The sequence below is a fragment of the Podarcis melisellensis genome, assembly GCF_964234715.1.
Source record: "Podarcis melisellensis genome assembly, chromosome: 1".
NCBI classification, from domain to species: domain Eukaryota; kingdom Metazoa; phylum Chordata; class Lepidosauria; order Squamata; family Lacertidae; genus Podarcis; species Podarcis melisellensis.
Genome location: NC_138528.1, coordinates 76,334,716 through 76,346,993, shown reverse-complemented (window position 1 = coordinate 76,346,993; position 12,278 = coordinate 76,334,716). Strand labels below are relative to the sequence as shown.

General features: G+C 43.9%; 1 protein-coding gene and 1 long non-coding RNA gene across 8 annotated transcripts in view; one reads left to right on the top strand and one right to left on the bottom strand.

The window, feature by feature from the left end:
- The first annotated feature begins 283 nt into the window (after window positions 1-283).
- Window positions 284-3,429, top strand: LOC309374760. Its single transcript, XR_014170717.1, has 2 exons — window positions 284-1,097; window positions 1,212-3,429. It is a non-coding gene; the product is annotated as an uncharacterized lncRNA (long non-coding RNA).
- Window positions 3,430-3,913: 484 nt separating this feature from the next.
- DEAF1 (DEAF1 transcription factor) overlaps window positions 3,914-12,278 on the bottom strand; it is a 32,013-nt gene continuing 23,648 nt past the window's right edge. For 4 of the 7 annotated variants that reach the window (XM_081919486.1, XM_081919487.1, XM_081919488.1 and 1 more), the window contains exons 11-13: window positions 11,196-11,261; window positions 5,001-5,090; window positions 3,914-4,344 (exon numbers count right to left, since the gene is read on the bottom strand). In XM_081919486.1, coding sequence (XP_081775612.1) covers window positions 4,240-4,344; window positions 5,001-5,090; window positions 11,196-11,261 — 261 coding nt within the window. In that variant the 3' untranslated portion in view covers window positions 3,914-4,239. The remainder of the gene's footprint in view (window positions 4,345-5,000; window positions 5,091-11,195; window positions 11,262-12,278) is intronic. The other 3 variants (XM_081919491.1, XM_081919490.1, XR_014170607.1) reach the window with 2 other exon arrangements.

Below are 12,278 nucleotides of genomic sequence, written 5' to 3'. Positions count from 1 at the left end.
AATGTGGAGGTCCCTCACTCTATCTTAACTCCATGCAAACTTCTCTTCTGCAAGCTGAGTGGCATCCAAATTGCCAACAGTTCAGTGTGTTTTCCGTTAAACCAGCTTCCATCCAATTTGAAAATGTAAGACACATTCACTTGACGGCTAAGCCCTTTGAGACAGCCGTTGCACAGGTGCAGATGACAGCTTCATGAATAGGAGTTTCAGGGGACTTCAGGTAAAGACATGCCTGCCTCCTCTCTGGTGTGCACATCAACTTGCAAATTGAGAAATAGAGTCTTGCTGCATTTTAATACATTAATGTCTACATAGCTCAAGACTGGGTGGTGGTAATAGCAATCTGAAGTTTATTTGCTTCTACTGAGTCCTGTCGAGGGGAGTCTGCAGAACTAGCAGCACACAAGCTGGGTAATATTTGCCTCTGTTAATGGCCAACTCACGCCTCACATAATTCTGCGGCCCCCTCCCATGCCTTGCCTTTTTGTACAACTAATGGCAACTAGCATGATAGTGTAAGCAAGGAACTACACAGCAGGGCACCACCAGCAGGGAAGAAGCCTTGAAGAGTCACAAAATGTGTTCCCAAGGAGGCTTAGCCTCTTGCACAGGCTGTGCACCACTGAGCTGTGATTAGGCAAAGCTACATGGCGCTTCCTGACATTTTGTCCGCTAAACTGGTCAGATAAGAAAAAGTTGGGCCTTGGGAAAAAGAGGAGGGGAGAGGAAAGTAAGAAGGAAGTCAGTGGCCAGAGGTGCATGAAAATGCATGACCATGAAAGGAAGGAAGATTGAACTGCCATGGAGTATATTGTTCTGCATGCTACACTTCTCTTGGCGGCAAAATGTTTAAGAGGTTCTAGCACTTCCCTGGGCTTGGTTTCCATTGGAATGAGGTTACTGAAGGCTAACTGCCATTTTGAAATATTTGCATTTATTTACCAATATATCGGTTGCGCATAGTTGGAGGTAGAGCACTGAAATGCCCCAAAGCTCATTGCTCCCACATCAGATCTTCTAGCAGAACTGATAGCACAATAAGATTCTTGCAGAGAACAACTCAACTCACTCTCTTTTTTAAAAAAAGGTTTCCATGTGTCTAATAATAATATAATATAATAATAATAATTTATTATGTTTACCCTGCCCATCTGGCTGAGTTTCCCCAGCCACTCTGGGCAGCTCCCAATCAAGTGTTAAAAACAGTACAGCATTAATTTGAACTGCCAATCTAGATCCTTTGCCATACCCAGCTAGGAGTGGTTGTGAGGGAGAAGAGAGGCACCTGCCCCCCATGGAAGAGGTTGGGAGATGTAGGCATACACCTGGTATTGGGACATATTTTTGTTTTATCTGTGCTCTAAATTTGACCCTTGGATTTGCACCATGCAAAGCAACCCTGCTGAGCTCAGTTTCCCCAGTCACCCTGATGCTATTGAACCCAGTTACTCCTTGCAAAGGTCTTGCTTCCCTGTTGAATTGCACTGCTCCTCTGACAAAAGGCCAAAGTCTAGCAGAAGACATGAGGAATGTGAAAGGGACTGAAAAAGAAGCAGCTCCTTTTTCCAAGACCATCTCCTTTTGCAGCTCATTAAGAGTCGAGTCAGCTCTTATCTTCATCAGATAAAGGTCAGGGTGGCAAAAACAGGCAGATAGCACTGGTGGCCTTTCCATTCAGAAGGGAGATGATAACCAAGACAACCCCAAAGAGGTAGGAAATATCAGGACTCTCCCTTCTTTCAACCTCCAAACCCTGGTTTTGCCATGAAGCACTTGCTTAACTCTCCCATGTCTCCTCATCTGCATCCAAGGAAATGTGTTGGCACACGTTCCTCCCTTGCTACTCTCTTCTCTTCCATTCCCTCTTTCTCCTCACCATCAAACACTTGACAGCCTGTTGTCCCAGGTGTGATAGAGGATGCTGCCCCACTGTCTGTGTTCAAGTAAGTTTCAGCTGCTAGTCCTGTTTGATTTTATAAATGGGCAGATGCCATCTTGCCCTTTGCCTCATGATTTGGGATCACAAGCCCAGTTTAGCCTCAAGATTCACCACAAAGTGATGACACCTGTTGAAAGCATTTGCAGATATCTTTCCCATTCACCCATGAGCTCACATTCTAGTTCGAAGAGCAAGGCAAAGCCCCTACCTTATCCAAATGAAGGGCATTTCCTGGTTTCTGCCTCTTCCTCTTACACCTGAGACATACTGCTTGCTCACATTGATTGCTAATCATGAAACTGCACTGGACACAAGCCAAACGTTTCTTGCAAAAGACCCCACTGAAATGGAGACCGAGGTAACGTTATTGCCATGTATATCCCTAAGAGTGGTCAACACAAAATGGACAAGGTGACATTGAAGCATTCCTCTTGTGTGGGATGTGCGTCAAGGACAGACAGATGTATAACTTCCCCACATTCTGATTATAAACTGTATTACCCTCAGCATAAGGACCAAAATGGTGATGACACAAGTTCCCCTTACTTTACACTTTCTACTGAGGAGAATACTGCTCATTACATTTAACCTGCAAAAGGTGCAAGAAAAATTCCTTTACCGCAGAGACATGATTTTTAAAGCTCTGGTTCCCTGGATGAAAGAAAAATGCACCAATTGGCTGTTATTTAAGTCTTTCTGATGGGCTGTTTCATTGCTTAGAAGTTTTAAAAGCTTTGCAGCCAGGACTGGAAATTTGGCAAGAGTTATTTGGCATGATCAAGAACAACCTTCCTCCCTAAAATTACACCAAAGTGCAATTGAAAGTCTATATATAGAATGCATTTGCAAAGGACTCGTGAATGTCTTTGCAATGCCAGAGTAACATTGTGCTTTTCAATGCTGCACTGAAGCAAAAGTCAGCACAACCCTATTTGGGGAGCATCTGATTGTGCGCAGCCATTCTTTCTTTATTTTATTAAGTTTATTTTTAAGTATAATGCAAATTTATAAATAAATACGAGGACCAGGACAGACACTGGAAAGAAAATGGCAAGTGCTATCAATATCAGCAACATTTTATTGTGCTTCTCTCATTCCTCCGACTCCCCAAAACGTTCTTCCTTTTATACGAACGAATATGGCCTAAAACCAATGCTCATTTTATATCCTGCAATTTTAACACTCAGGAAGGTGCTGCTTTCAAATCAATTCCCTTGCAGGAATAAAGTGAAACGCACAATTGCACCTTCTCGCTTATTTCTGGCAGCACGAAATCAGAGCTGTAAACTCTTTATAAAGTATTAGTTTTACTGATTTGATTACTGATCAGTGCTGAGCTCTTTCTTGCAGGGAGATATGAGAGAATGTTTTATCATTTATTTTATGGAGTGAAGTGGGTGGAGGTGGAAAACAAACTGAGATGTGTGAAAATTAAAATGATAGTGACCTCCGTAGACACAGTGCAGTCTTCTCAGTTTCTCCTCAGGTGTTTTGTGCAAGACGAGATGGCCTTTTATATGTGAGGTGTGTGAATTGGCTAGGTCTAGCTTGTGCTATAATCTCAAAGTTTTGGTGATACTGGACAAATCAACTGTTATATAGCCATTCAAATCAATTGTTTATAGCTGTTCAGACACCACAGATTTGCATTTGCACTCAGAGTGAATGCTACAGGAAGTTTTCTGACTGTTTGCAGTTTGCTCAATATCTGCACAATACAGAATTCTGAATATGTCGGAGAACTTTGTCTTGAAGGGGGTGGGATGGAAGAATGCAACAACCAAAACTAAAATCTGTGATAGAGTCAAAGTCCAGTTATATACCCTAATGTCAGCACACAAAACCCACTGAAGGGCTGGGCTGTTCCATATTCGTTTTGTTACATGAGAGGTAGGGAGAGAACAACAATGGCAACAATTCAAGTTTCATGTGGACCACTCTGGAGGAACATCAGAAGAAAACAGGTCTCATAAACCACTTTAAAGAACCTTTTAAGTCACTTCAAAGCACCCACCAGAGCTGCAGGATACAACAATTCAAACTACCCATCAGCTTTGCAGAGGTTTCACACAGAGGACTGTAAACATAATGTAAGTTCCAGAGTTTTCTTAAAAGCACGCAGAGCCCCGAAATGTTCTCCTGTCCGTGTCTTGTCAGTTTTGGCACAGTTAGAGAACAGCAACATGTAAACAACATCACGGTTTGATCTTCTGATGAGTTCAGTTCAGTAGGACTTCACAGTGGGGTTACTGGTCCAGCCAGTCTGTTCCCTACACATGTCCATATAGAGGTGGGGCTCTTCAGACAATAACTTTCTCTATCACATTGTCTGCAACATCCACTTCTTCTGCCTGAACAGTAACTGTGGCTGCCTGGCCACATATATGCTGGTGGTCTTTCCAATCCTGAACAGGAGGGGCAAAAAGAAAAGAGTGTGTAATGAAAGCAGTTACCGAGTAAAAGAAAAATGTAGCAACACTGGGCGAGGGCTGTGGAATTCTAGTTTTATTCTGCTTTGAGATTCCCTCAGTACATACACCAGAATCCTAATATCACTTAGCAAAAGGGAACTAAAATCCCATTTATACCCTGTCTCTCCAAAAAACATTTTCTCATTGGAAACTTAAGAGCACCAACTAAAAACAATAATTTTGCAACAATTCAATTAAAACCCACATCTTAAAAAAAAATCAAACATTGAAAGCAGCCCTAAACTACCAAATGAGTAACTAAAATATGTTTTAACATGGCTCCAAAAGGATAAGAACCAGGGAATAAAACTAGGGAGGGGACTGTTCCCTAAAAGGGCTTCCATCAAAAGCTATGGGCTTTTCAGCAGACAATGAAACCTGCCAGTTGGGTTTCACTAGATAATCTTCATGTTTGGGTGGGTTCACATGGGAACAGGAGGCCCTTCAGATGGGTGGGTTTTTCGTGAAGGAATCTACCAAGCAGCCCTTCTCACCAAGTCTCAGTGAAATAAATGAGTGGTGACAGCTGAAAAGTGAGAGGCCATGGGTGTTTGTTTCTCTGGCTTTGCGGAGTATAAGGAATTTATTACCTTCCGCTGACAAAACGTTGAGCAGTAATTGACTTTATGGCAGCCAGTGCACTCGTTCATTGCTTCCCGACCACAGTTTACACAGGATTGCTGTCACAATGCAGACACAGAAGCTAAGTCAATGGGGAGGAAAGAAGCACTCTCTCTTGCAAAGCCTTAATAGTACGAGATACATGATAAAGGGCAGAAGTGATGCACAATTACAGAGGTCCTGTGTAGGGAATACTTTAGTTTTTATTTTTTTTAAAACAACTCTTGCCTACAGCAACTGAGCACTTGGAAGGATTAAACAGGCACTTCAGTTCCCTAGACTTCTTCAGTCTTTCTGAAGGATCAACAAGGAAGCCAAGGCTATACTAGTCAGCTTGGGACTCAGCTATACAGCTGCAAATAAAACGTTTTAAGTGCAACATACGTGTCACAAGATGGCGATGGTGAGCCTAATGGAAAATTCAATGTATTTTTAAAAAATGCTTTTAAAAAAAATCATTTTCAGAACGTTTTTTTAATAAGTGTGTAGATTCCACCTTGGAGGGATACCTCTGACTTTACAGTTGTGGAGACCTTATGTAGCCAAAGATATTCAAGTGTTTATACAACAGACCAACTGTGGATTTTTACCATATCTTCTTTAATATTCCATGTACGCAGGAAGCAGCATTTCTCAATACTTCTTCAAATGCACATACGGTTCAAAACAAGGTTAGATATGAATGAACATGTTTATTAATTTAAGAACATAAGGAGAGCTAGCTGGATCAGGCCAATGGCCCATCTGATCCAGCATCCTGTTCTCACAGTGGCCAACCAGGTCCCTGTGGAGAAACCTGCAAGCAGGATCTGAGCATGAGACTACTATCCCCTCCTGCAACACTCAGCGATCGGCATTCAGGGGCATAGTTCCTCTGGCAGTGGAGGTGGAACAGCCATTGTGGCTAGTAGCCATTGATAGCCTTATTATTATATTTACAATATAAAACAAAACATTGAAATTGTCTATATGAAAACAGTTTAAAATGGTATTAGAAATATTGAAAAGGTTAAAATCACCTCTAGCTAAACAGAAATCGAACACATGTAACTTCTGTTTGACTGGATAGGTTTGCATAAACAAGAATTGTTCAAGCAGTTTTAGTGTATTAAAAAGATAACTTGATTATAGGTTTCAAGAGCTGATGCATTTCATGCAAATTCTTCAACCTTATGAATGCTTATGGGTGAGCCTTGGAGGGAAAAGTGGGATATATAAATATCATAAATATATAAAATGAGTAAGAATTGTACAGCTTTATGTAGTTGTTGTGAACCACTTTGATTTTTTTTTTAAATGAATTAGCTGTATGTATTTTCTTAAATCAATCAATTGATGCACTGTTATTGTGTGACTGAGTTTCAGATTGCTTTTTATATCCGCAGCTTTGAGCACAGGTGGATTTGTGGGAAGTGCTGTATATAAATAAATGGACTGTGTCTATGACTCAAAAGAAAAGAAAAGAAAAAAGTCCCACTTTGTAGTACACGTGTTAAGGTCTGCTGCCTGAACCTGATATATAAAACAGGACGGCCCATAAGAGAGCTCGTTAGGCTCCTGCTTTCATCATCTCTCTAATGATGATGGATGCAGAAAAGTCTGCCGCATGGCCATTTGTGGGGAAGGCAGCAAACAGTGGCAAGCACAAAGTCCCAACTGATTATTATTTTAGCTCTCATTATTTCTAAGCTCATTTCATGAATTACTTTACTTCACAACTCAAAATACCAGTTCCAGGAAAAGATTTATATATATGCTTCCTGATGAAAATGAAAGTTGGGGGGGGGGGTTGAGAGAAAAACAAGCCAACGTCCTGCAAGGGAAATGTGTGCAGATGGGTTGCAGGTTCCAAAGGGTTGTTTAGGTTTCCAAAGAGCAGGGGGAATTGACCTTGTCATCACCCATCCTTCATTTTTCTTCAAAAATGCAAATCTTAAAAAAAATGACCTCTTCAGGCTTCTTTTCCCCAGTGTAACTTGCTCTCGGGGACTCTTGAGCACTGCTAGTTCTGGCTATAATAATAATAATAATAATAATAATAATAATAATAATAATAATAATTTATTATTTATACCCAGCCCATCTGGCTGGGTTTCCCCAGCCACTCTGGGCGGCTTCCAAAAGAATATTAAAATACTGTGACACATCAAACATTAAAAGCTTCCCTAAACAGGGCTGCCTTCAGATGTCTTCTAAAAGTCTGGTAGTTGTTGTTCTCTTTGACATCTGGTGGGAGGGCGTTCCACAGGGAGGGTGCCACTACCGAGAAGGCCCTCTGCCTGGTTCCCTGTAACTTGGCCTCTCGCAGTGAGGGAACCGCCAGAAGGCCCTCGGTGCTGGACCTCAGTGTCCGGGTAGAACGATGGGGGTGGAGACGCTCCTTCAGGCATACTGGACCGAGGCCGTTTAGGGCTTTAAAGGTCAGCAGCAACACTTTGAATTGTGCTCAGAAATGTACTGGAAGCCAATGTAGGTCTTTCAAGACCGGTGTTATATGGTCTTGCCGGCCGCTCCCAGTCACCAGTCTAGCTGCCGCATTCTGGATTAGTTGTAGTTTCTGAATCACCTTCAAAGGTAGCCCCACGTAGAGTGCATTGCAGTAGTCCAAGCGGGAGATAACCAGAGCATGCACCACTCTGGCGAGACAGTCCGCAGGCAGATAGGGTTTCAGTCTGCGTACCAGATGGAGCTGGTACACAGCTGCCCTGGACACGGATTTAACCTGTGCCTCCATGGACAGCTGTGAGTCCAAAATGACTCCCAGGCTGCGCACCTGGTCCTTCAGGGGCACAGTTACCCCATTCAGGACCAGGGAATCCTCCACACCTGCCCGCCTCCTGTCCCCCAGAAACAGTACTTCTGTCTTGTCAGGATTCAATCTCAATCTGTTAGCCGCCATCCATCCTCCAACCGCCTCCAGACACTCACACAGGACCGTCACCGCCTTCACTGGTTCTGATTTGAAAGAGAGGTAGAGCTGGGTATCATCTGCATACTGATGAACACCCAGCCCAAACCCCCTGATGATCTCTCCCAGCGGCTGCATGTAGATGTTGAAAAGCATGGGGGAGAGGACAGAACCCTGAGGCACCCCACAAGTGAGAGCCCAGGGGTCTGAACACTCATCCCCCCCCACCACTTTCTGAACACGGCCCAGGAGGAAGGAGCGGAACCACTGTATGACAGTGCCCCCAGCTCCCAGCCCCTCAAGACGGTCCAGAAGGGTGTTATGGTCGATCGTATCAAACGCCGCTGGGAGATCCAGCAGAACTAGAAAACAGCTCTCACCTTTGTCCCTAGCCCGCCGGATATCATCAACCAGTGCGACCAAGGCAGTTTCAGTCCTGTGATGAGGCCTGAATCCTGACTGGAAGGGATCCAAATGGTCCGTTTCTTCCAGGCGTGTCTGGAGTTGTTCAGCAACCACTCGCTCAATCACCTTGCCCAAGAATGGAAGATTTGAGACTGGGCGATAGTTGGCCATCGTGGCCGCATCTAAAGATGGTTTTTAAAGAAGCGGTTTAATAACCGCCTCTTTCAGCGGGTCTGGGAAGGCTTCCCCATGGAGGGAAGCATTCACCACCCCACGAAGCCCATCGCCCAGCCCTTCCCGGCTAGCTTTTATAAGCCAGGATGGGCAAGGATCAAGGAGACAGAACAACAGTTCTTGGTCACCAAAGTGAGGTAACAGGAGCCTACAACAGAGGGAGACAAGGTGGTGCCCTCCAGATGTTGGTGGACTACAACTGCCATCAATCCTGACCATTGGCCAAGCCAGCTGGGGCTGATGGGAGTTGTAGTCCAACAACACCTGGAGCGTACCATATACCTTTCCCTGGTCTGTAATACTGAAAAACTGGGAGAAAATCCTTCAAGAATAAGAATACTGAGAGGCATAACTTTTTAAGTTGAAGGCTCTGCATTAGACCTCCCCCCCATCTGCCTTTTGCCAGTCACTTGGAAGAAGCAGGATTTTTATTCAGAATAAGAACAGGTGATGAGGGTGGGGGTGGGGGAGAGCTGTGAGGAAGCATTAGAATAAAGAATTGATTGAGCATAACTGCATTTTTTTCATTCACCTAAAAACAGGCATTAAATCCTCAGGCGACACTTTTAATACAACTGGCGGTGGGGAACGGGACACTGCTTTGGAGAGCTATCATTATGTCCTTTGGTTCATAAGATCCCATTAAAGTGAGCAAGCTCTACGTGTTGGGGTGGCTCGTTCAAAACCTGAACAAAAATAAGGACGCAAGGAATGTTTCCCAGCTCAATCTGCTTATAGCTCATACCTAGGCGTGATTAGCAACCTGGTATAATTGAACGAGGCCAGCGCAGGAAGGGATTCTTGGCAGTGAATAAATTGACATGCTGTGAAAGCATTAACACAGGCCATATTTAGTGCAGATGGATCCGCTAGCTTTCGGGCCCAACTGATTCACACTCTCATTATCACCTAATTTGTTTGCACCATCTGCCTGCAAATTATCTGCAAATCTTGAAATATAACAGGTGCCAGAGAATTATATACCTTGATTTTAGGGGGGGGGGTACGGCACTAACTGCTTGTGTACGCAAGCCATTGACAACCTGACACTGTGGCTTGTACAAGGTTTGATATACGTGGGAGCAACATATGGGACTAGGGCCAAAGTAGATGTGCCAGCAGGAGACCCGAGACTGGATTGCCTATGTTTTCTAAAAAGGCAAACGTAGCCATAGAGGCCTGCCAATCTGGATCAAAGCTATAACGTTGGGTGGGCTGCTTCAAACTCACCCTCCCTTGTACCATTTTCCTGATAGGCATCACAGCCTTAATTCTGCTCTTTGCCTCTCAGGGAAAAATGTCCTTGTATGGAAAGGATGACACACACACACACATTCCCCCCTAGCTATAATCCAAATAACCCCCCCCCCAGTGCATTTGTCTCTTGCAAGAGCCGCAGAACAGCCTGCTGCCTCATCCTCGCTGAGCTATGAGTTTGGGTGGGATCTACACTGAAGGAAGCAACTGGGATGTTCTCTGATCAGGGAATGGAAAGTATTGCACAGACATCTCCCGCTCTGCCACCTTGAGTGCCTGTGGGATGCACAAAGGAGTGGTTGGGTAGAGCTCCCTCTGTCAACATCGCCCTTGAGCCAGTGCCACCAACTGGACTCACACACTTCTGCCCCGACTGGGCTAGGCGAGCTAGGGTAGCACTTCCAGAGACCACCTTCTGCACAGGAACAGGTCAAAGTGCTGTGGACTCACAGCTTAGAGTTGTGAGCACCGGATTCACTCCAACAAGAAGACAGTCGTCGCACAGCAGAGTATAGCAGAGCATAAACGACTCAGAGAGCAGCTCTGTAGAATATCTTCTTTTATTCTATCTACAACTATAATACACAACTATGTACAGAGCTAAATGAGGTCTAAACGAAAATGCTGAACTGCACTGAGTGTCTGCAGCTGCTCTTAGCAGCAACCTTATCTATACACATGATCTCTCTCTAACACTCAGTCTCTCTCTCGCTCTTTGATGTGAGGCTGGAGTGGAATAAGTAGAGAGCAGAAACCGCCCCCTCCTCTCTTGAGAATCAGCAGAGAACATCAGCAGATTCTTGGATATGGGAGGGGTGAAATCTCCTCACCCTCCTTATGAGTCGGAAACAGGACACATATGCACTCTTTTAGCCTCCATGCAACTGCAGAAGCAAAAACGCAATACTCATCAAGTGCTACATCACGCCAGGAGGTGCTGCTATCTACACTGCACCCAAATTTCAGAGGGCACTATTTGAAAGAGGCTGCACACTTTGAGCACACATGTGTGCAGGGGGACCCAAAGCCTGTCACAGGAGGCAAAGAGCACCAGCCATTTCACAGCTCGTCCCAGGGAATTCCCAGTTGTGCTTGTGTTATCTGACCATGCCAGTGGTCTTGGCAGCAGAGCATCATGATACTGGAGCCAGAATAACAGAATGTCCCCAAGGCCACCACAAGTAAGTAGATGACAGCACCCTAACAGTCATGGGGTAGACTTTGTCACTGTACCACCAGGGGATTGGGGGGCGGGGAGCAAACCAAAACTGGAAACGCATAACATTGACAGACAATGACAACATTGTACCAGAACAGAATGTTCCTGAACTGCTGTTTGATAGCAGTGCCTTGTGCTTACCTTAATGATGATTTCTGTTTTTCCATCTACATCTTCAGCTTGTTGAAATAACTGGCCCTGATACTGCTAAAAGGAAAAAGACATTGCAAACTTCAGCTTTACAGACATCTCAGGCTGCTCTTTAAAGCATAGTTAAATGATTCCATTAAAGTGTTCTGCTGCTATATAATTTTCTGTTCAACAACAACACTCCTGTGAGAAGGGAACTCGATATGATGCAGAAGGGCTGTGATGAAGATCTCCTGCGCAATCTTTGCAAAGTGAATAGAAGCTGCAGGGACCTGACACTGGTTGGAGCCAAGGCATTGGTCAGCAGCAGGAGAGAACCTGCTGTTTAATATCACCTGATTAAAAGCTGCTTTTTGCCCCACAGGGGGAAAGATGCAGGTACCTAGGTTTGTGTGTGTGCGAGAAAGGAATCACAAGGGTGACCAAACAAGCTGCTGACAGAATGCTGCACTCACAAAAGCACTCACAATTTGATAAACTTCAGAACAAGAAAAAGAGTATTAATATTAATTTGAATTTCAAGATTTATCTTTATCTTCTTCTCCCGTCAGTGAGAGCTTTCTAGGGAGTCCAGGTGCTCCCACTTTTCTTTCTGCCATTCTAATATATTTAGTTTGGTTTAAGTACTTAGATTCACCGTTCTCTGGTCTATATTGCTCTTTGAAGGGGTAGGAGACACCCAAGACAGTAGTTTAAAAGCTCCACCTTTAGGTTTGAAGCTCAGTTTTTACTATATTAATTTTGTTGGTGCTCTTCTTCCAGTATCAGGGCCCTGTAATCTATCTTTAGCTTGTGGTTTATTTTCTTTTATATTGGTTGCTATATCCCTGCCTTTTTTTGTTGCTTTGAAGAGTATCTTGGAGGGTGTAATTTAACTTAAAAGTAGGAATAAACATACGAACAGCAGATAACATTAAATAAAGGAAGATTTGAGATGAAAAGGGGTGGAATAATAGATTATGCAGCTGACAGAGGACTACCTAGAATCCCATGGACTGGGAAGTCTGAGGATAAGAGATAATGGTGAATACTGTATGATGTGTATATATAAGTTGCACAAAGGCATAAACAAAA